The 25912-nt window shown below is 37.7% G+C and overlaps 1 protein-coding gene across 1 annotated transcript in view; it reads right to left on the bottom strand.

Annotated features, from left to right (window-relative positions):
• The window catches only part of CDH23 (cadherin related 23), a 1005178-nt gene that overhangs the window by 653198 nt on the left and 326068 nt on the right, over positions 1-25912 (bottom strand). Inside the window, exon 7 of the mRNA XM_075217048.1 lies at positions 14820-15014. Coding sequence (XP_075073149.1) covers positions 14820-15014 — 195 coding nt within the window. The remainder of the gene's footprint in view (positions 1-14819; positions 15015-25912) is intronic.

Raw genomic sequence — 25912 nt, 5'->3', positions numbered from 1 at the left:
TATTTTTTACGGAAATTGAGTCCTTTTCTATTTTTTAGGTCTTTAATAAATAAAAACACTTAAAAGTTAAAACTTAAACTGTCTTCACATTTTATGGAACAAATGAACAAAAGACTGTTTACAATAGCTTTCATAGAGACCCATGAACATTATTTAGACAACATTGGGCCTGATGCATTCTGAACATTAAGTGCGTTCTTTAAGAAACACACGTGAATCTGGTATATGCAAGTCTGAATTCAATAAGGAGCAGATGTGAAGATACATGTGGTGATGAATGCAAGTGTAGGTCTGCTCTGCTCTACTAGACAGAGCTCTGAAGGATACCTGCAATACATAAGCGGAAACTCACGAAAGAAAGCACAGAAAATAAAATATAAAAATACAATTAATGTTGTATGCTAATAAGATAGTCATTAATGACAAAATATTAAACATTTTAAAAAGTGTTTTTTTCTCCTATGAAATACATTTATTAGGATTTAATTAATATCTACTGTACTTTTTATGGTTGCTCCTGATTGCAAAGACATGTCCTAGCATACATACACAGTTGTCATCACTAGTGATCAGCAGTTAGACTAGACCTGTAGCTGGAACAAGAGATATGGCTAAAATACAAGAACCTTTGAGATGCCCAGAGTTTGAATCGGACGCTGCTGCATGCGCTCAAGATTGGAAAGCCCTTACTGTATATTGACTACAGGCAAACAGCCCTTCCATGTCCCGCTCCCTCACTGAAATCGAGGCTGCAGCAAGCTTCTTTGCACTTGAAGAATAATTGGTCATTGCTGCGGTCTCTGGCGGTTGGTCCAGTTCTGTGCATGCGCAGAATAATTCTGTGGATAATACGCCCAAAATCGCTGTTTACGTCCCTTAATGATTCAGGTCCATTTTGAACGTTAAATTTAGTTTAGGGGGTAAATTTATCAATTTGCATGTTTGAAAAAGTGGAGATGTTGCCTATAGCAACCAATCAGATTCTAGCCGTCATTTTGTCGAACGTAATAAATAAATAATAACTAGAATCTGATTGGTTGCTATAGGCAACATCTCCACTTTTTTAAACCAGCAGCTTGATAAATTTAGCCGCAGGAGTGCTACAGAATAAAAGTGATCAAGAGAGAAAGCAAAATTTGTTCAGTTTTAGAAAAGGCCAACATTAAAAGTCTGCCAAGAAGTTGAAAGTTCTTTTAAAGGTATAGTAAAAAAAATTGGCAGTGTGAATGCTCCAGAGCATGGAGTCTGGCAATGCAGACAATTAAATTCAGACCTTAAGACAAAGCATTCAACTGAGCCTTATGGCATAACCAGTCTCAGGGACAAATTTACAAATTAAAATTATTTATGCGGTTTGCAAATTGCCACATGTCAGATGAGGTTTTCAAACTACTCAAAATGCATGCAATGCGGTTCGCAAACCTCTAAACTGTATGTGGTTCAAGCCAAACTTGGCAAAACCAGATGTAAAACATGCACTTTGAACTATTTTGTTTGTCTGAACCACATCATTCTTTACCCTAAAAAGCGGTGGTTAGCCATGCAATTTGGAAAACCACTGCTTAATACATTGCCTGAATGCATCCCATTTGCAAAAAAACGGGATTGCAGTTTCAGGTTGGCCGGTTTTGATTGATGCTCTTAGTCAATCACACAGTTTACAAACTGCACAAACAAGCACATTAAAACCCGCAGATTGATCAAACTGCAGTTTAGCAAATGTCCCCCTAAAAATAATTTACACAAATTTAGTCTGCACAACTGATTTTAGCAAAACTTAAGTTTAACTTGTAAGTACAGACATAGAGATTCTGAAGATCTGACAGATGCCATTTCAAATATATACTTTAACAATTGTATTTAGGTGTTACTGTCCCATTAGCACAAGAGAGTAAATGATTTGGGCATCACATACCATACAAAGGCAAAGTCAACTATCCTGATTTCTGTCTGTCTTCTCTGTAACCGAGATGGGAAGCTGGTAATGGAAGGTGATGGCTGGGGAAGATATTTTTACTTGTTTATTAGGAATACAGCAGGGATGCTTAGCAATTCAATCAATGCTGTCAAATCAACCAGAGTCCAAATGGGATGTGTATTTGAAAGGCACTGGTTAAAAGGGAACATCCTATTGGTAGTTTGGATCAATGCTCAGAGGAGGGCCAATCAATAATCTAATCGAGGAAGATCCTAGAATATTCAGATTTCTGTCTACTCATGATTGATAAATGGCAGTTTTGACTCTCAAGACCGTTTATTCTTTCAGTTTGGTATACACAGCCCACCACATCCTGAAAATGTAAGCTGAAGAAGCTAAAGATGCCCTTGCTTCAATGTTCATGTATAATGCGCATATTGCACAGTTTGTCCAGTATCCCATTAAATATGGCTAGCAGGTTGGTTGTCGGTTGGTCTAAGGAGACAATCTAATGTCTACTGTATAATAGACCTGTTTTTACAGCCTCTGTTTACATATTACAAGCATTTATGGCGGTGGTAGTGCTTTCATCGGCACTGACAATCCCAACAAAGTTATAACTACAAAATAACACCGAAAAGTATAACAGGTACAACATAACAATATCGACTTACCATATACCAGGCAGTCTTTATGTCCGGCACCTTTAATTATGTACAGATAGAAAATGCGACGTTCATTAATATCTACATGAAGAAATGACGTAATTTCTAACAGACACTGTGAAAATGGCGCTTTTAAAGCGGCAATACCCGGACCCACTGCCTAAATTACATTATACATGGAATATGGTAAGTTAATATTGTCATGTTGTCACTGTTATACTTTTCAGTGTTATTTTGTAGTTATACACACTGTCTGGATTTTCAGTGCTATTAATTCGCACCACACCCATTTGTGGAGTGTAGTTAACAACTGAGCTTGGTTTCTGGTAAATCAGATCAAGTCTCTGTGTAAATTTCTTTGTGTCTTTCTATAGCTTTATATGCAGTTCCATCCACAGGTTCAAACTGCAATTGTGAGGAATTATTTAAACTAAAGATGAGTAGTTTGGATTCTGAGAAATCTGAAAGATCCAGATTTTGAGGTACCGAGTCATGACTCGGTCTCTCGCACCAAATTGTGAAAATGAGGCAAAACATATAGTAAAATGTCGGATCTTGTGAGTTTAGATCGATAACTTATATACTATGTATAGTCTACCGCCTGTCCTCAGCTACTATTTTAGAAGTGATAGCAGGTGGGTAGGACGTTTTCTTCAAACTAACCTGATTAAGAAAATAATAAACTAATTAAATAAAATTCTTTATTGCTTTTAAAATGAAAGTGTTTCAATCTAATGGCGGTAGTGCAAGGGACAGTATCAATGACATCTGAACTACTTAGTGGAAAAAAGCATGACGCTTGTTGAATCTGAGCAGCACACCCCCAAACAATATATGTCTTACTTTTAAAATCCCAAGTATTTCAATGTAAATGCAACTTTGTTGCGGTCAGTATCAGTGACATCTTTACTAATAAGCGGTTAAAAGACAAGGTGCTCTTTGACTCTGATCAACATATCCTGTAAAAAAAAAATTCATGCTTATAAAATCCAAAGTGTTTCAATCTGAATGTAATTGGGTGAAGGGCAGCCTCTGCGACATCTTTACTACTAAGGGGCAAATAAATAGGGTTCTCTTTCACTCTGAGCAGCATAATATTTTTTTTCGAAGAACCAATAGTATAAATTTTAAATCCAATGTGGAGAATTGTCAGGTAACATTTCTTCCTTTTCTTATCTCATTGGGCGTTCACCTAGTGCAGTGGTAGCTAAATGTAGCTCCAGCTTCAAGTAGCTTTACTCATCTTGTCAACCATGGATCAGCCAACATCCCTGCAAAAGTACTAGCAGTAATAATACTTTTTCAACCTCTATGAGTAAAAAAAGGTCATGCGGAAGGGAAGTGTAATAAAGCGTGCTGGAAAATCCAAACATTGTTTGCCAGTTTCAAAGAAAACATCAGCTCTTGATGTAAGGATTAAGGGAAAGGTTTCTGATGAATGTAATGCATTGTCTAATAAAATGAAAATAACGAACATTCCATACACCACCTGTAGTGGCAAGAAATGGTTCAGACAATGTCCACTTTTTGCTAGTAGGAGTGCTTCTTCTGCTGTTACACATAGTAGAATGCCCTTTGCTAAAGAAAGTGTCCAGCACGCTCATGCATCTTCTGTAACTTCTAATGCACCAGCTTCTCGCTCAGTGTGCAGGTTTCTCACCTCCAAACAGTCACATCAGTGCATGAAAAGAACACTGAGGCTGAATAACAACTTGGGAATTCACAGAATCCTGAGTAGAGTCTAAGGGTATCCATGACTGCTATATGCGAGTCTGAAGTTTCAGATTCTGACACTGTAATTATAGAGCAGAATCCTTCCAAAATTTCTCAGCCATTTGGAAATGTGAGGCGGAAGAGCAAAGATGATGATTTAGACATAGAATTTGAAAAAGCTACTTAGGAATTTGCTAATGTGCTAGAGGATGAGGGGGATAATTGTGGAATTGAAAATTATGAATGTGTTTTACTTGAACAAGATAATGAGGAGGAGGGTGATTATTGTGTCCAAGTAAGGCAGCCGCTAGTGGTACCACCTCATGTCCATGATAAGCACATTGTCATGCCAGAACATAAGATAAAAAAAGCATCTCTTGTGTTTGTAAATATTTTTATCCCAACCCAGACAACATTTGTCAAGGTATCTGTAGCCTTTGTGATGCCACAATGAGTAGAGGTAGGAACGTTGATCATCTAGTCACCTCCTGCCTGTTATGTAATTTGCAGATTCAATCAAGCAGTTTATCCAAAGGTAGAAAATTGTGTATAGTAACAAGCAGCCCAGCATCAGCTAGCAGCCGAATGGATAGACATCTCATGCAATCTTCACCATCACCACCTTTATCCTCATCAACCAACTCATTATTAGTATGTAGTCCAGCATCCAATTTTTAATTTCAAACTAACTCCCCTCATGCAATCCATGATTCCCAAGATGCATCTTTGCGTGGTACAGCTGCTGTTGAGGGTGATAATTCTATACAGAAGGGGACCAAGTAGAGTAAGCATAACATTAATCAACAATTGCCTTTTAAGCAAATGCTTGCAAGATGACAGCTAGCATTCTGTTGCAAAGTGGATCACTAAAGTCATGATAGCTATGTTCGTAATCGTTGTGCGTTCAAACCACTAGGTAGGTGTTTCGCCATCAGCAGCAGCACCGGTAGCTGCATCATCTTTCTCCTCATCCTTTCAGCATAGTAGAGCTAGTACTAAATGCCAGGTCATTCACAGACAAGGTACTCTCTGTATCGCTAGATTCAATAGGAAACATGCCGGTGTCAATCTGTTGGAAAACCTCAGAAATGTCAAAGCAAAATGGTTCACCCCGCTAAGACTCTCCTCATTGCCGATAATGGGGCAAACATTGTGTGTGCATTACGACTGGGTGAATTTCAACACATACCATGCTTTGTACACACAATAAACTTGGTGGTGCAGAATTTCTTAAAAAATGAGAGGTCAGTGCAGGAGATGCTGTTTGTGGAGCTCGCTGCAGCCTTTGGTCAAAATTGGTAAAAAAAGATATCATTAGAAAATAGACTGTAAATTAATGATAATGGTATAAATACTAATGTAGGAACAAAAATTGCTAAAAATCACATGATTTTATTTTGTTTTCATCAGTTTCAATTAAATCCAGATCCAAAAGCAAACCAAAAAACATGAAGATGTTTGTCCAAAATCAAAACCAAACACGAGATAGTTGAACCAAAATCAAAACACAAGAGTCTGTGCACATCTCCAGTTTAAATTCAGTAGGGGGGTCACATTAAATTTAATGTGTCATCTGATGAGAATTCCCAGAATGCCATCTTATAAATCTTTTCTGATTGTTATGTGCAGAATCTGTCACACAAACAGGAAACACACTGGTAATATAAATTGTTAAGTGATGGGTGTCATGGAGCAGTTGCATTTGCCCAAAATCTTCAAGCTAAGGATAGATATTTTTCAAAGTCATTTAAGAGTCTATTATGCCGTGTCCCTCTTCCCCAATAAAGTAAATTTGTATAGCAGTATTTAATTAATACATTCTTAATGACTTTCTGCAGAAAACATAGGTTTTATGGTATTCAAGGTAAAAGGTAATATTACAGGTCACTGTTTACTATATGTTAAAACAATAGTTTTTAGGTTCTGTCCAATTTTAATCTTGAATGATCTGCACAGTTAGATTACCAGTAATGTATCTATTGAACCTTATGTGAATGAATAGGTTAATTCTCTAAGCACAGAAAAATTAATAGAGTTGCAATCAACTAGATGCGTCCTATTGTTAATGGAATATTGTGTCATCATAATATCCGTTCTTACCCGCCAAGTAATGTCAGTAAATACATATTACAAGTTGCCAAGTGACGAGTATAAATACCGTTATGCTCTGATGGGAGATTGCTTTTAATATCTGTGTTGTTGTGTCAGGTAATGACAGTAAATGTGTGTTCTGTATTGCTACTTAATCACAAGCTCCAGATGAAATGAGAAGCTCTTTCAGACAGCTTTAATCAGTAGCAGTTGAAAACCTTTGATGGGGGACCAAATATCCAAAAACAAAACTGACCACCAGTGACACCTCTCATGCAACTGTAGATGGCAAAAATATATATATATTTTAACATGCCAACGGTTACATATTGCTGATCTGAACAATATAACGGCAATATATGAAGAGATCATACATAAATAAATATGTCCACCGTGATCTCTTGATGTCACACCAGCTCAATAGATTGCAGTTTGTTCTTTTTGACCTGCATCTGACCAAATTGAGAACTGTACTAAAGATTTGGTGGCTGACTTCAGCTGTCTAGAAGGGATTGGGCAAGCACAACTTTATATTTTAACAGAGATATCGTGGAAAATAAATCATCACCTAATTGTGTCATAAGTAGAGATGCTCACTAACCCCCGTGTTTTGGTTTTGGATCTGGATTACCTTCGGGTTTTGGTTTTGCCAAAACTGCACTTGCGTGTTTTGGTTTTGGTTTTGTTTAGCTATTTTCTAGCTATTTTTTCCAAAATTCAATTATTTGGGCTAAAATTACATAATTTAGGTATTATTTTGTACCAATATTATTATTAACCTCACTAACACTACATTACAGTGAATTCCATTCAATTTTTACCATCTCAAAGGTCACAATATGCTTTTCATACACTTTCAGCCAAATACTGCAGCGAGCTGGCTGGATGTTAAGTGACAGAGCAACAAAACAAACACACTGCAGTTTATATCACATCTAGAAAAGATTGCCACACACAAGTGTCACAAACTCACAATAGAAAAGTTGTTAAATTGTCCTTGGGCCCTCCCACCCACCCATATGTTGGATCTTACAAAGGACATGCACACTTTAACAAACCAAGTATTTCAGCGACTAGGGCTGCCACTTTTGTGGCTGAAGTGCTTGGTTTGTTTGGGCCCCCACTAAACCAGTTATCAATGCCCTAAAGGCAGGTTAGACCAACAGTGCTGTCAAATGAATTCTACAATGTCAAGATGTTGTCGTCGTCATCATCTTCAGCATCATCCCCACCACCACCCTCATCAGTGTGTACATCATCATCACAGACTATTAATTCATCTCCACTGGAATCTGCCATTAGAGAAGTGTCAGAATTTGGATGTATTTGGCGGTAAAGGCCTTCCTCGTAGAAGATGTAGTTAATTTTGATGAACATCATCTTTTCCACATTTTTAGGAAGTAACCTCCTACGTCAATCACTGACAAGGTTCCAGGCTGTGTTGAAAACTCTTTCTGAGTACACACTGGAGGGTGGGCAGCTTAGGTATTGCAAAGAAAGTGTGTACATAGGTTTCCAAATTGATTGTTTTTTCTCCCAATATGGAAAGAGACTGTCTGACATTTCGATTTCATTGAACACTTGAAAATAATCCTCCACCATCCTTTGCATGTTAATAGTAGGATCGGATGGAGTTATGGCCGAGGTCACACTTTTTTGCTAAATTCTTTCAAACCAGACCAGATGTCAAACTGTTGTGGTCTGCCACCTGCGTCATCCCTGCTTCTCTTTGGAAAGTGCAATTTCTTACGAGCAGCAGCTGCCTGAGGAACTGAAGGAGGAGACGTCGTCATGCCAAGGACCAGTTCAGCGGTCAACTTGCTGACCAGGTGCTCTTTGCATCTGTTCAGATCTCGGTCATTTGTAAGCAAAGAATCTACGTAGATCTTAAACCTAGGATCAAGCACATTTGCCAAAACATAGTGATCCAACTTCAAGATTTTAATAACTCTTGGATCATTGCGAAGCAAATTAAGTCATTGATCTACAAGGCCAACATACTTTGCGGAATTGCTTTCTTTCATCTCCTCCTTCAGTTTGTCAAGCTGCTTTTCCAAAAGTCGAATTAAGAGAATGACTTGGCTCAAGCTAGCAGAGTCTGAACTTACTTCACATGTCACAACTTCAAATGGTTTCAGCACCTTGCACAACACAGAAAGGATTCTCCACTGTGCAAGACTGATATACATTCCCCCTCGTTTCCCAATATCATGACTTATGCAATACGCTTGTATGGCTTTGAGCTGTTCCTCCATCCTCTGAAGCATGTACAGGGTGGAATTCCACCTTGTTAGCTCTTGCTTAAGTTGGTAGCAGGGAAAAATTAAATTGTTCTTGGAGCTGCTGCAATCTCCTACATGCTGTGGCAGAATGCTGGAAATGTCCCGATATTTTACTGGCCACCGAAAGCATCTCCTGCACCTCACGGTTATTTTTCAAGTAGCTCTGCACCACCAAGTTTATTGTGTGAGCAAAACAGGGAATGTGATGGAATTCACCTGCACAATATTGTTGGCATTATCAGAAATGACATATCCTGGGGAGAGTCCAAGTGGCATAAGCCATGTATCAGTGACATCCCTTAGTTTTTGTTAACAAATTATCAGCTGTATGCCTGTTAGTTAAACCGGTGATACAAAGAGTAGCCTGCCTGTGAGAAATGTTATGTAGTGGTGTACATGCTGCTGCTGTTCCTGCTTGTGAAGGCGAATGACCAGCCCAGTGGGCTGTCACAGTCATATAATCTTTTGTTTGCCCACTTCCACTTGTCCACATATCTGTGGTTAAGTGTACAGTGTGTAGAATGGCATTTTTGAGCTCGATTATTAAATTTTACGAATGTTCTGGTACAATTGAGGAATAGCTTTTCTCGAAAAATGGTGTAGCATTGGAATTTGGTAACGGGGACACAAAACCTCAATTAGCTGTGAAAAACCAGCTGCGTTTATAGTGGATATGGGACACAGATCTAACACTAGCATAGTCGCCATGGCGTCTGTGATTCGCTTTGCGACTGGGTGACTGCTGTCATACTTGCTTCCTCTAGCAAAAGATTGTTTCACAGTTAATTCTTGTAAAGTACTAGTGGTCTTCTTCTTGGGCTGCTTATGAGAGTAAGATTCACCCCCAGCAGCAACAGCAGCAGCGGGATTAACTCTCAAGAATTCTTCAGAGGAATCCAGGATAGTGCAGGAGGCGTCTAGCCTTACCAATTTGGATGCAGGACTAACTCCGATCGCTACTGAGGATATTGATGAGGACATTGTTGTGGGTGTAGATTGCAGTTGTTGGCATGTAGGTGAGAGAAGGTTCCTAGCTGATGATGAACTGCTTGTTATTATTTTTTTACCATAACTTTACAATTTTCCCAACACCTTGTCATGAAGTCGCGTCAAATGGAGTAACATGGATGAGGTACCTAGACTGTTGAGGTTCCTCCCTCAACTGACTGTGGCTTTACATACACTACAAATGGCTAGACAACTGTTGTCAGGATTTAAGTTAGAAATTATTCTACACATAAGAAGTGCCTTTTTTTTTCTTATGTCCAGGCATGACAATGGCCTTCTTCTTATCACGTGCCAGAACTGCTTCCACTGGTGCAAGACTTACACAAACAATCTCATCCTCATCAACATCCTCATTAGCGCCCTCGTCGGCTACACAAATATCCCCCTCATCCTGTTACAATTCGAATGTGGCATCCTCAATTGGTGTATCACCGGCTACACTCGGGTTGTTCAGGCACACATCAGCAGAAATGCTGAAAGGGGCCTTCTTTATGGGTTCACAAGTGACCTTACAATAAGAAGCCTCAGTAACAATTTTAGATCTCACACTCATAGAGAAAGGCAAAGGCCTCATTCTGTATTTGCCACTGCATGTATAGAATGGCATGTTGGCAATTTTGTTTATATCGGCAAATAACTTTTCCTGGATTACAGCTCCTTTTCTCTTCAACACGGTAAAAGGTGTTTTTTTGTTTGTTTTTTTCCCTGACTTCAAAAGACTATGTACTTTTACATAGGCTTTACCAGATGACCTAAAGGGATAACTATCATCAAGACTGGTGGCAGAAGCTGCTGTGTACTGCTGTCAGTCCATTTTGATAACACTGTACACTTATTAGTGCACATTCAGAAAAAAAGCCTGCAAGGACTTGTATATTAAGAAAAATGACCAATGCAGTACTTCTCTTTGGGTGTATATTAGACCCTACACTTTTTAGTGCAAATGAAGAAAAAAAAGCCTGCAAGGACTTGTAGATTAGCATTTCAGCAATGGAGCTCTTCTCTTTGCCACACTATCCTACCCCTTCTGTATCCCTCTCTCAAATGGCGCTAGATCACCGTGGAGGGCGGTATTTATAGATTAAAAAAATTGCGAGATCCGATGACATCACAATGACGTTTTGCCTCGTTTTGGAATCCAAATTAGCACGGAACTCGGAACCCCGAAGTTCAGGTGGGTTCGGTTTTCAAGAAACCGAACCCGCCCATCTCTAGTCAGAAGTAAAGCGAAAATGGCTTATACCTCATTTTAGAATACCACTAAGCAAACCAGAAGGTTTTACATGCATATAGTTGTGGGCTATAGGCAATATTCCTGTTTAGTGACCAAAAGTTTTTCGATACTAATATTTGACAACCTCTGACTCTGAGTCTTTCTCATTGTGAACACATACAGTAGTGATGGACAGATACACAGGTTGTTCTGTAATACCACATAAAGAGTATGAAAATGCAACCAAAGCTGATTACTTGGGATTAATGCTCATTTAAACTGTATTCAATAACACAGCATGAACATTATCTTTAGAATAACCTGGAGGATTTGCAGTTCATGGCCATGCTGGATATTTCTTTTCTGATCTATGATTTTCCTGGTAAGAGGTTATTACTGGTAAACTTCACACTGAAATATCAGCTGCTTATTTTTATTTAAAGTGAATGCAAAATGTTATTTAAAAAGCAATACGATAGTAGTTAATGTGTAATCTAGTTTATTGTATAGAAAGGTTGAAGCATAAATAATTTCTGGGGATAGTTAAAAAAAAACCTTTGGCTAAGAAGTTATTTAGACAGACCACAAAGTAGTCAGAAGCTTCATACTTTGTATATCAGTATTCTGTTAATCAGCAGGAAAACAATATATATAGGTCCTCTGTTAAACCCATATTTCCCCTCCGCTTTTCTTCTTTTTATCTATGTGACCTAAACTCACAGGGACTAATGCTAAGTTGGGTGTACACCAACTTGCTTAGTGTATAATATTCAATATTGAACAAAAAAAGCGTAGGCATATTTGGTACTCGTGCCTTCTTACTTTTGTAGAGGTAGGATGGGGGAAGAAAGAGAGTACAAACGCAGATCAACTGCAGGTGTCTGAAGGCTGGTGCAAATGCATGCTGATGATGGTAGTCGCCAAAACTAGCTAACCCCTTCTGATTGACTGATTGTGAATTCATCTCAGAAGCCGATAGGTGCTTTCTACATAGATCATTCATATATTATAGGAATTTTTGGGGCTTATTTTAAAAAATGTTTTTGCTATTTTCATCCATATACGAGGAATATTATATTTGCTTTATTATATAGTTTCTTAAATTTAAATGAAACCTAATGGCAAATGTGTTTTTCGCTATCAAAACTGGCGCATATGCTACTTCTGCAGAGCTGAATGCATCTTTAGATGCCTACATCTCAGCATATTCACATAAATATGCTATTTTTATGCTACTTTTTAAAGATTATTTCTTTAACCTGTATTTGTCCAACACAGCATTAGCACCGAAATCTAATATTTTCATTTATTTTTGCTATGTACTGTTTCCTTACAGTATACTAGTTGAAATTTAAACATAAAAAAATATTAAAATAACACAAAATTCTCTCTGGTGGCTAGTATATTAAGTTCACACATATCTGGTGGCTAATGTGGGGCACAACACCCCATCTGTTGACTAATGTGTGGGACTTTGGCATGGTGAATGCAGCTTACATTAAGTAGTCCTAATGTATAGGAAGGACTACTTTTCCTCCAGTAACTAATGTGTAGGAAGACTTTCCATCTGCTTGCTAATAAAAAACAGGATTACCCATCTAGTAGATAATAAAAAAGCAATGCATGGTCTAGCAACTTAGTTATGAAGATGTGCCCCACTGAGCTCTTCAAGCAAAATAGCTAAATCTCTCTCAATGGGGGTTTAATAAGCCCGGCAACAGATCACATCTCAACTGTAAATTGGGGCTCTGACTTGAATATAACTGTTGAACACACCAGAGCTATATTCAAGTTAGGCAGTGGATAAAATAAGAAAAGCCATTAGTCTAATACATGGCAGGCCCCACTCTGGTGATGGCCTTCAATGTGGAACATTGAACTGCGTTTCCTGGCCCTTCATGTGTCACACCCTGCATATAGGGGTCTATTCGTTAAAGGCATTGTTGCACTATATTACAAACGCACAGTCTTCTTCCATCTTTCAGATTAAAAATGGTACAAGACAGGGATTCCCCTTGTTACCACTCCTCTTTGCCTTGATCATGGAGCAACTTGCAGCTAGACTCTGAAATATCTCGTGAATCATGGCTGGTTCCCGGGAGCATATATTTTCTCTTTATATGGGTGAAATGCTTCTCACTCGTCACAATGCCATAAACATTACTTACTGCACTTTAAACTTCCTCAGTGAAATTGTCCCCCTGGGTTTCTTTCCTGAGTTCTCTCACAATCATTTTATCCTCTCTAGCGTTGCTTTATACTAGCACCCACAGATCTGCCATCTTTATAATAGCAAGATCAAATCTCAATTCCCTAAGCACCTATCTCAGTTCAAGGCTTTATATTTATGCAGGTCTTTATCCAGGGGCCTGAAATCTACATTATATTCTTTATAACTTAAATATAACCAACCTGTTAATGAGGCTCATAAACTCTGCTGGGAAGAGGACAAGAGGGAATAAATCACTAAAAGTTTGATCTGTAGATGGATCAAAGAAAATTAAAGTAAACTACTTTTTTGGTAGGATCCCAACATGATTTGAGACATATGTCTAACCTCTTCAAATCTACATTTGCAGAGCTGTGGTGCTGAAGGCACTCGATCCCACATATGGTGGAAATGTCCTAAGATTTCTGGCAAGAAGTCCATGAATTAATCCCACTGAGTCCTCCCGATTCCAAACCCAGATATCCCAAAACTCCCATTGAAATTTATATGTCAAATACTCACGCAATCAGGATAGTATGAAACTGGAAAAGTCAGATCCTCCCATGATACCTGCCCTTATTAATAATGTCTGGCAAATACATAGATCAGAACATATGACTAGCATAATCCATTGCTGCCCCAACCAATTTTCTAGTACCTGGAGTACTATGACCCATAAAGGTCACTCCCTTCTTGGTCTCCTAGTTTGAATGAAACTATGAAGTTTGACACCCTCCTTTCATTCCTGTACCAAGATCCCCATGTTTTATCTTTCCTTGTTTTCTAACTCTAATCCTTAGAGGTTTAGATAATTTGTTGTGAGCTTGTTCTTCATGAATGTTGTTCATATGTTGTTATAATTATCACTGTGATTGACACTAGATTTATGTATCTAAGATTTCTACCCCATCCACCAATACCCTTTTTCTATTCTGTTCCCCATTCCCTGATTTATTTCATGAAAAACAAATAAAACATGTTTTAATAAATAAATAAAATATGTATAATATTATTTTATAATATTTAGGGGGGTATTCAATTGTTAGCGTTAACGCTAACAAACAAGCGCTCAAAAAATCTTACCGTTAATACGGTAATTACTCGCGGAATTTCAGTAAACTACCGTATTAACGGTTTTCGCGTGCAATATTATCGTATAAGCGGTAATATTTTTTGAGCGCTCGTTTTTCAGCGTTAACGCTGACAATTGAATACGCCCCACAGTGTTTTGTTATACTATTATTACTCTTAAACATCTTGGTTCGAATTTTGTATTATTCAAATAAACTTTTTGAAAACATTTTAAAACTTCTATAATTTGAACATATTTACAGATTATCGTTTCCTTCTTTTCTAACAGCACAGACACCTAGGACTTTGCATTCAGGGCGATAGAGTCTAGGGCATTTTGCACAGTATATTTTACAGGGCTTCTCACTACTACATGTGAGCACAGCATGTCATAGAAAAGAGATAACATGCAATTTGTGCATGGACATAAAGGTAAGCTTTTCCCCTAACATGCACCATTAAAATGATGCATCAACTTTAATCAGAATGATTTAATTGTTTGATATACAATAGATATGCAAATGTTAAAGTGAATGGATATTGAAATGTAATAGTAATGGTGATTTCATACTTCTGTAGACCTAATTCCACTCCTACAGCAGCATCATTGAAAAGACAGAATGACCTGCAGACAGTGTCCATAGCTTACCGTTGCATTGACTTGAAGTTGATAAGCCTGAGTGATCTCATAATCCAGTTGATTGACCACAGTCACTATGCCCCGGGACTTGTCTATTGCAAAAAAATTGGAGGGAGGCTGGATTGAATATAGCACACTTCCACCTGTTCCCTGATCAGGGTCTGTTGCATTCACAATGTAGATTGGAGTTCCCACTGGTGTATTCTGAAAGAGAGGAAAAACATACAGTGAGAAATTAACAGATGGAAATTAACAAACCCACTGAAATGATTGAAGACAAATAAATTGACCCTGTTACTTTGTAATGTAATCTGAAATGTTTTATTACTCCATTGGCAGCAAATCACCTCATTTTATTTGTTTATGCTGAACACTGCAAATAAGCACTGTTGCCAGGGATACAGTTTTCATACTGTGTAAGAGGGAATATATTATTAGAAAAATGAATATACCTATTTACCTTAAAAAAACAACCATAATTAGCGTTATTCCTACTTTCACATAGGTGCCAGCATGGGAATAATTACATCTAAGACTGCTGATTGTTTGCTATGCAAAACAATTATGGGCAGCATCAACAATTTTGAGCATCTATTAAAGCAGCACAAAGTAAGTAAACTTGTACTAAATGTTAAAACTAGAGATTACCATGAAGCACACCTAGAATATAAAAAAAACATTCACTGTAAGCAGAACATGAACCCTACTATGCATATATTTTATAAGCGAAGTATGTATTCCTTAAACATAGGTTTAAATCCTAGTATTTTTTCATGTTGTTATAGTTATGGTAGTCCCAGGTAGTGACAAAATTTGAAAAGGCATAAAACCACAGTTTTTAAATAAAATATAATTATATATTAGAAATATAAAGAGAAAGTAATTTTACAGGCTTGTATTTCTCTGCTAAGCTACATCTTATTACTTAAGCTATTAGAGCAGTGGTTTCAAACTCCAGGCCCCTTAACAGTCCAGATTTTAAGGTTTTCTATGCTTGAGCAGGGGAGGCTGAATCAAAGTGACTGAGGCACTAATTGAGTCACATGGACTCATTTACTCAAACACGTATCTCCTTAAAACCTGGACTGTTTTGGTGTTGAGGGGGCGGGGGGGGGGGGGGGGGGGTTGCAGACCAGAGTTGTGAAACTCTGCACTAGGGCAAAGGTTCTCATGTTCAGTCTTCAAGGGCAACCAATCATTCAATTAATTTAGTCATTAAAACTATTATGAATGAGTCACTAGCATGAAACAGATTAAGATTTAATTTCTGGCTGAAATGAGTCTACCATTGAAAACAGGTGTGCTTGTCAAGCCTGTCCTTTGCATAGCATTAAACTGGGAATAAGGGATAACTTACAAGATAAAAGGTAACTAAAATTACTGGTTTTTTTTAATAAATTACTACCATAATTTATAAATAGTAATTTAATTTTTTTGCAGAATCAGAAAATGATAGTTGAAGGTCTATATAGGAGCCATGAACCACCCATATTAAATGTATTAACAAGAAAAGTACAATATGTGTGGTTGTAATTATACAACAAAAGTTGTGGTATGAAAAGAAGAGAAGGCACTAAGTATAACCACAAAAAAATACAATTCAATTCAGCTTTTTGGTGTTTATATCAGTGTTTATGCCAATTTGCGCAATTTAGCAGTATTTTGTTTATTGTAGCCCGTATAGTGTATTTTTAACTTAGAGAATATATTATAGTCGGAAACTACTAAATAAAATACTTAACAATGAATTCCCATTAACTGCATGGTTGTTTACATTATTTATATAAAACATGATATTGTTGGATGACAATTTAGATAAACTAGGATGTGAAATCTACTCCCACTATCAAGTTCGTAAACAATAGGTAAATGTTAGTTAAAGAATACATATCTGAATCTAATTGAAGCAGCTATTCATCATCTTACCCCTAATACTGATGACCTCACAATATTTTTGGTAAAAAAAAACATGCAATACATTTATTTTGCACACATTTCTTGACACCTACTATATTTATTTTTCACAAAAGACATTAGATCATTGTGTCAAAATGTGTTTTTTTCTTCAAAATTTTGTCACGTATGAGAAAATGTGTAAGCCTTAACCAAACAGTCTTTATGTAAAAACATGCAAATGTGAAACATTGCTTCCAATATATATATATATTATGCAGAATATTCTCTTGGCATGGGCTAAGTATTTATTATTATTATTATTATTATTAATTTTTATTTATAAGGCGCCACAAGGCGTCCGTAGCGCCGTACAGAGACAAACAAATTACAATACAATGAGAGACAGCACAGTACAGTAAACAGTAAGCACAGCAACTCAGTAAGCTCAATGCACAGCTAGAGAGGGCGGGGAAGGGGGAGGGAGGATCCGCAAATGACGGGGCCCAAGAAGGAGGGCATGGAAGACAGGGAGACCCCCAGGGGGGAGGAGGGAGCAAGAGTGGAAGTGGGGTGGAGGACCCTCGAGGAGGGCTAAGTAGCTGGAGAGCAGAGTTAGAAGTGGTGGAAAGAGGAGGAGAGATGGCCCTGCTCAGAGGAGCGTACAATCTAAGGGGAGGGGTGGACAGACAGAGAGACGCTGGGGAGAGAGGGAGAGTAGGGGGACGGAGGCAGAAGATAAGGTAGGAAGTTAAGTGGGAGACAGAAAGGCTTTAAGAAAACGGTGGGTTTTTAGGGCTCGTTTAAAACTGGACAGATTAGGGGAAGTTCTGATGGAGGGAGGGAGCTTGTTCCAGTGGAGGGGGGCAGCGTGGGCGAAGTATTGGATACGCGCGTGGGAGGAGGTTATAAGGGGGGAAGAGAGGCGACGGTCAGAGGCAGAACAGAAAGGGCGGGATGGCATGAATAGAGAGGAGGGTGGAGATGTAGGGCGCAGTGGAGTTGGCGAGGGCCTTGTAGGTGAGTGTGAGAAGCTTAAAGAGGATTCTGAAGGGGAATGGGAGCCAGTGAAGGGCTAGGTAGAGGGGGGAGACAGAAGAGGAGCGGCGAGAAAGGAAAATAAGCCTAGCGGCAGCATTAAGCACAGATCGAAGGGGATCGAGATGAGAGTGAGGGAGGCCAGTGAGGAGGAGGTTGCAGTAGTCCAGGCGGGAGATGATCAGAGAGTGGATAAGGCATTTGGTGGCATCTTGGGAGAGGAAGGGCCGGATACGAGTGATGTTATGCAGCTGGAAGCAGCAGGATTTAGCAAGAGAGAGGATGTGGGGGCCAAAGGAGAGAGAGGAGTCAAGGATGACACCAAGGCAGCAAAGTTGGGGGACAGGGGAGATAGAGGTGTTGTCGACAGTGATGGAGAGGTCAGAAGGGGATGAGGTATGAGAGGGAGGAAAAACTATGAGGTCAGCTTTGGCAAGGTTAAGTTTGAGGAATCGAGAGGACATCCAGGAGGAGATGGCAGAGAGGCAGGCGGACACCCTAGAGAGGAGGGAGGGAGAGAGATCAGGAGAGGAGAGGTATAGTTGAGTGTATAGTTGAGTGCTATAGAAATATACAATGATAATAAATTATATTTTCATGAGCAATTCACTTATATGTGTTAAGGAAAGAATTCTAGACACTAATTACCAACATCTATCTTCCTGTAAGGGCCGGGTGTTGTATAATTTCAGCTCAGTCATTTCTGCTTTTACCTTATTACCTTTGTATACACAAATCAATATTCCCATAAAAAGTATATAATTTTGGGACTGAGCTGAAATTATACAGCACCCGGCCCTTACAGGAAGATAGATGTTGGTAATTAGTGTCTAGAATTCTTTCCTTAACACATATAAGTGAATTGCTCATGAAAATATAATTTATTATCATTGTATATTTCTATAGCATCACCATGTAACGCAGCACTTTAGAGAGAATACTTAATACTTAATAATTCACATCAGTTCCCTGTCCCATTGGAGCTTACATTCTAAATTCTCTTACACACACCCTAGGGTTCATTTACCTATCAGTATGTTTTTAGACTGTGGGAAGAAAGTAAAGCAACCAGAAGAAACCTATGCAAAGACGGGGAGAACATACAAACTTAACAAAGATAGTTTATTGGTCAGAATTAAACCCACGTCCCTAGCGCTGTGAGGCAGCCATGCTAACCACTCTACCACAGTGATTGCCCACGTGGGGTTAGATTTACTAAACTGTCTAAAATGGAAAAGTGTAGGTGTGCTCATGGCAACCAGTTATATATTAGATATTATTTATCTAGTACATTTTAGAAATTTATAGCTAGAATATAACTGGTTGTTACTGGCAGTATCTCCACTTTTCCTATATAGAAGGTTTAGTAAATTTATTTCTTGGGCTTTTTACATACACTAAAAAAAAAACACTTGCCGTCTTTGTTGTAAAAAAGGACACCTAGCACTCATGGTTCTTTATTAGTTAAAGTGTAAGTAAAGTAAGCAATCTGCTGAGAATACAGCTACATCCATACTCACACTTTTCTGGCCAAGCAGGGAATGATGAAGTGTGAAGAAAGTATATATAAAAAAACAAAAAGGAAATGTCCAGTGTAATTTTGACATGAAAATAATGTATGCAATGTATGCACACCTAGCCTATAGCAGGGGCTCTTCTTGGTTATCATAATCTGTTCCTGTAATAGACAAGGAAAGCAGCAGATCATATTTGTAAGCCTACCTGTCTCACGCTTCCTCACTTTTTTGTTTTCAAAAAATATTTTTCTTACATTTTTGATACTGAATAATTTGCATGAATAAGACCATGCATTTTAATGGAATTAAATAATATATCCCTTTATCTTCATACTACTACCTAGTGCCTGGTCCTGCTATTTTCTATTGAATGGCATTTGGATTTACAAATTTGCCAAGGCCTAGCATAGATTAAAATCTTTCTGGTTGTGATTTTAAACCTACTGCAACTGTTTAAAAACAAACTCACACTGCAGTTGTCACATCATCATGATCATCATCATCAACATTTATTTATATAGCGCCAGCAAATTCCGTAGCGCTTTACAATTGGGAACAAACATTAATAAGACAATACTGGGTAATACATACAGACAGAGAGGTAAGAGAACCCTGCTCGAAAGCTTACAATCTATAGAAATAGTATCTATATGAACATAGAATCTTTTGAGAAGAGGCAATAAAAACAACCATCAGAGACAGGTATATGTGAACAAGCCCAACAGTTTGATGCACTGAAATGTCACTCTGCTCACTGACTGTGCCAGGGTCAAATATACTGCTAGTTAGTTGAGAGGGGGAGGGGCAAACAAAACTGAACATAGACAGTTCAACATTTTATTTGGCAAAAGATAAGGGTCTTTTAAATAAGCCATTTGTCTCTAGTGTAACATGGATCATCAATAGAAAACCAAAGCAAGTTGTTTTGGAATGCTTAGAATATTTTGAGACATAGTGAATAAGTTGTGCAGTGAATAACAGTAGGACATCAAATTATTGAAACAGAAAAATGATCACCATTAGTATGTCAGTAAGTACAATAAGATTGTAGTAAAAGACATGGCCTGAATAAGGTAACCCAAAAGAAAGAGCAGTGTGCAAACACCAATTTCCAGGGGTACTGCATGGAGATATAAAGAAAACACTTCTAGCTTTTTAATAGAATTTACATGAATTTCAATTATCACATTAAACAGTAATACATTTCTGTTGGAGCAATTAATACAACAACAAAAAAAACTCAGCATGGGTTTAATTCAGCATTGACCATACAAAATCACCATACAGGCAATTTTCAAATGACATTGACAACTGTACTTTGGATCCATATTTAAATGTTAATAATTTTAAAGAAAAAAATAAAATATAAAATATAACATTTTCTTTAATTTTAAGTCAAAAGGAAATATTATGTAAGTGCTTTGAAGTGAAAAACCTAGCATTGCATTTTGGGTAATGTCAAACAACAAGAACCTAATTACTGTGATTTAATAAATCACATAACATAGAACAGTGAATATTTTAAAGGATTAGCAGAATAATAATATTACACACCCACACAAATGTCTATATTGGTGTATTAAAGAATAAGTGTGTGGTCATTTGCAGTATATAATCAATAAAATATCTCAGGGGAGCACACACACTTGATTTGAAAATTACATTGTTCTAAAATCATTCCTTTGTTTGCTAATGTACATCATAATTTGTATTCTCACCTCATAACTTATATTAGTGTTTTACTTGTCAATTTTCTACTAATGTCTATAAAAGCATAAATATGTAATTTAAAGTTGATGAACTTTGCCCCTAGGAGGTTCTCCTTGTGCCCATATTTTGCCCAAAATCGCACATTCAAGCTGTTGACTACAAATTTAACCCGACTGGAAATGAATTTTCCACATATTTTGAAAATAGTAGACAAAAGTTACTTTTTGATGGTACCACAATGCACATTTAAATTCCATTCTACTTTTAAATTGAAGCTTAACTGAAACAAGGCTATAAAACTTGTATTTTCCACTTTTGTCACCTGCAACCTGGAGTAATGTGCAATTTCAATATCAAAGTGCTGGTTAAATACCACTCACAAAAATGTCCTCACTTTAGTTTGTTATTACTACAATTTAAATATTGTGGAATGTGTCAATTTACATACAATATTTTGTTCACAATTTACTTTTTGTTGTGCACAATTTTTTTCAGCCCAATGGAAAACTTGTATTGTTATTTTTGGTGACCGGATTGAAAGAGGACAGAGTGAGACCTCTGCATGCAAAAGGTGTCCATGCTTGAATATGAATTAGGGTCTGCAGCAATTCTCCTTAAACTACAGGTCTTTACCTATAAGCCTCTGAAATCTATGGTATTTCTTGGTCTTGTGACAACTGAAGGCAGTCACATGTATTTGATTTCATTTTGTCTATTGGTGTGAATCCAATGAGGTGTACAGTGACAGCTACCACATGAAGCAGATATTTGGGTTGGCACAAGGTAGGAAGTGCCACTGTTCATGCTGTAAGTCAAACATAGGCAGTTGGTATATGATTATTACTGTAAAAAAATGGTTATTACTGTTCTCTTCATTTGAATTGCCTCCAGCAAAAGCCAACTAAGGTTTACCTCTAATTGTGGTTTATAAGACTGTTCATTAAATGTTGTAATTTAACCAACACTGTTGTCCCAAAACAGCAAAGACGCCATACATACATCCTACTGGGCTGATGCGTATCTGTCAGATTTAAGCATATATGTACAGTCCAAACAGCCGATCACTGAAGGTTATGATGACTACATAAACAGCCATCTTCGTCAAACCTGAATGATCCCATTCTAATTGGCTGGAAAAACTGCAGTGTGTGTGTGGACACCTTAAGAGTAGTATCACACAATAACTTTTTACTTAGGGGGAAAACAGCTAGAGAAAAGAGCTCTTCAAGATTTCAGAAAGTTTTCCTTTTGACAATAAAGAAGGACAATGTTTCTGCTGGTCTTAAATATGAAAAGGAGAGAATGCTCTTGTCTGACAAGCATCAGTGTTGCTATGGCAGCAGATTTGTATCATACCTAGCTTTGGCATCATAAAGATTTGTGGTCTGAATTCAAATGTTACCCTATTAAAAGTTGTGTGTGGCTACAAAATCTGTGACAGTTTATAAATCAGCTTATTATTAGGTAACCTATTTGATGAACCTTTCAAAGGAAAGTTGAATAATAATAGGTTCTCCAAATAAAGGTATTGCATTCAAAACTCAGAAAGTTTAGCAGCTGTGTTTGTGAGTTTAGAAAAATAAAATAAAAAAGGACAAAAAGTGGATATACAGTTTGATCGCCCTGAGGCAAGGCTGTTATGGAGACAGGTTTCACTTTCTCATTATGTAACCATAATTGGAACAACCCAAGCCCAAAATAAGTTTTATAGCTGTCACCAAGATAAATGGGTATAGATGTTTTTGGTTGGCGCTTAAACGCGTAACATCTACTTGATGTACTTATGATAGAGCTCTAGCGTAAAACATATAACATTTTTAAAAATTATTATTATAGTGTGCCATAAATGTGAGTCAATATATGAATACATTTTTGGCCTGATTATAAAATACATTCCTGGACATATTGCAAGAGTAAAATGCTAGGAATATGTTCATAAAACCTACACTTTCACAGTCAGTATTAATTGCAAAAGCTCTGGATCTCCTCTTAAAAACTCAAGTAGAGTTCTTCACATGGTAAAGGTGCAAATGGAGGCATGAGATTCTGGCTAACCGCTGAGTTACACAAAATCCCTAACCGAGCTAACAAGACAAATTATCTAAGCTACTGCTGACTTATTACATTGACTACAAGAACGGTGGTAGCAAAAGATGAACGTTATGTTACCCGTTAAGCTCTCTTGGTCATAAACTCCTTTCATGGAAGTAAATGCAATTATTGTAGTTTACTGCAGAACATTTGAAAAAACAACTTATTCAAAACTTTGCTTCAACTAGAAATTCCCAATTGGAATTTCAACCAAAGTACAGTTTGCAGACAAAGACCATCTCAATAATTTGAGTAAAATATAGGTTATAATGACAAAACATTTCAACTTCATGATTTGAGCAGCATGTGCACCATTTTTTAATCACGAAAAGCTACATTAAAATTTCTGTCTGACATTTATACAGTACAATTTGGATTAGAAATCAAAATACAGAATTTCCAGGTTTTTCTACGTAGAGGCAAGTAATATGATTCTGATTTGTAATTTTTAACACACACACTTGATACTTACAACAACAATAATTTGGGTGATAGATGACTTCCGGCAAGAAGGGCCAGGGTTGGAAACAAGTATCCTCATTTGAGCTTTCCCATAATACAGACCTATGCTGACACTCAACACAAATAAATTAATACATTGAGCCTGTTGTTACAATTATAAACTGTTACATAATATTTTTCTATTTTGCTTACTAACAGTGCCTAATGTTGTCCCATCCTCTGTATGCCAGACTATAAAATAATCTTTGTGGTCATGTTTTAGTCTCCTTAGTAGTGGGAGGATTGCACATGATTTTAACTGCATTTCAGTGATGTTTGAAGCATAGATGTTAGTGTAGGGACTAACAAAAAACAAGGACCTTTAATGGTTTCATCAAAATATGATCCAATACCTTGAGATTGTTTACATTTTATTTATAATTGCAATCCTGACAATTTCAGGCATAATATATCACTGATGTAAAGTATGGTCTATGAAACCTCACTGTAGATGTGGCCCAGTATGAACGCATTCTGCCCTGCACTAAAATAGGTTCTGCAGGTTAAGCTTGCAGCTGAACAACTTGGCAATCAACATGGCAGAAGCTGTTAAATGTCACCCTCAAGAGCTATCAACAATTGAAGTTTTCAGAATGTCTTTAATCATGCACAGTTAAATTAATCTATTTTTCTGGGTCAGTAATTATGCCACCTGTTTCTACAGACAGAAATCCTGAAAACATGACCTGTTGGTAGCTCTTGAGGACAAAGTTTGATCACCTCCTCAGTATGGGGTGTTCTTCAGCCTTCAGTTAGGACCTAAGAAAGTTAAATAATTGGTTTACACTTGTAAATAATCCACATTTATTAAGGTTCTAATCCACATTTATTTATTAGTAAAATGTGTTAGAGATTGTTTGTACATATGTGATAATATATTAAAGGTATTTAAGGCTCAGGATATAGGAAATGTATCATGTTTAGTGTCATTTTGATCTACACATTACTATCTCGAATCCGCTACTTTTGGCTTAGCGATCGCTTCTGGCGATCAATAGTTATTGAAGATAAAATATTGGATGATCAAAATGACATTGTGTTCTAAGTTTGTTTAGAACTGGTTTGGGTCAGTTTCCTTGAGAAGCACATGCAGCTGTTGGATAGTTGAACCCCCACCCTTGAAGGGCATTGTTTGAACCGACCTATGACCTGCATTACACTGGACTGTCCTGAATCCTGAACCAATGGAAACATGCCATGAGATCATCAATAGTTTTTTCTATACTGAAACTGGATACTATCAAGTTGCTTTACCAGCTAAGGCTCTTTCTCTCTTTGCCTGACTACACAGACAACATGACGTTATCTTATCCTGGGTGAAGCTCATTAGAAAATGTAATGTTTTTAGTGTTTTTATACTTTCCTGCTTTATTGTAACATCTTTAATGTGTAATAATGGCTTGCTGTAAATCCTGCTATATTTTGCAATTAAATATCTTTGTGCTTTGGAACCATCGCAGTGGACAATGTTTACTGGTAAGCGATAAAAGGACTTTAACAGTCCTTATTCTGAATTTGGCCTACAGTACCTGTCACACGCCGATCCCATAGTTAGGTGCCGGCGCTGTGACTTTCCCTTTAAGAACTATGATTCTGCTTGCTTCTGCCTCAGAGACATTACTTTCACAGGTGTTCCTGGCTACTGTGATCTGGACCTCCTCCTGAACCTCATTGGTCCTGGAGCACTATATTAACCTCCCAAGGTTATGGGCTCATTCCCTGTTCATCGTGTTACTCTGGTTGCATTTGGATCTGGCTGTATACCTCTCCTTCCGTGTGTCCATTACCTGCTCGCTGGACTGAACTCCTTACTGCTGTTCCCCTGCAAGCTGCAAACTCCTCACTGCTGTTCACCTGCAAGCTGCAAACTCCTCACTGCTGTTCACCTGCAAGCTCCTCACTGCTGTTCACCAGCAAGCTGGAAGTCCTCTCCGCTATTCATCTGCACGCTGAACGAGTATCGTGAGTTGTTGCTAAACCTGTGCCTTATCTATTGGTTCACCTTTACGTCTGGCTGGCTAAGATCGCTGCATCTTGCTGCAAGAGCTACTATCAAGTTACTTGTCACCTGTAGTTCCACGCCTGACACGGGTTATCCTTACTCTGCTGTTACCTGTTTACTGGACTGTTATTGTGAACTACTTGTTGTGCCGGTGGCTAGTACTTGGGCTCAAGTTACGTGGCTCTGTTCATTTGCTTCATACTACAGCGAGCTTACCATTGCAGTTACAACATATCCTGCTACCTGTAGTTCCACGCATGGTTCAGATACTACTCACGTCTCTGCTACTTCTAGGCAACATTCTACTGCACGTGTCAGTGTTCATCCAAGTCCTTGGGTGATGTTTAACA

Source organism: Mixophyes fleayi, chromosome 6 (assembly GCF_038048845.1).
Source record: "Mixophyes fleayi isolate aMixFle1 chromosome 6, aMixFle1.hap1, whole genome shotgun sequence".
NCBI classification, from domain to species: domain Eukaryota; kingdom Metazoa; phylum Chordata; class Amphibia; order Anura; family Limnodynastidae; genus Mixophyes; species Mixophyes fleayi.
Note: the sequence above shows the minus strand (reverse complement) of the source record. Positions and strands in the feature narration are given on the sequence as shown.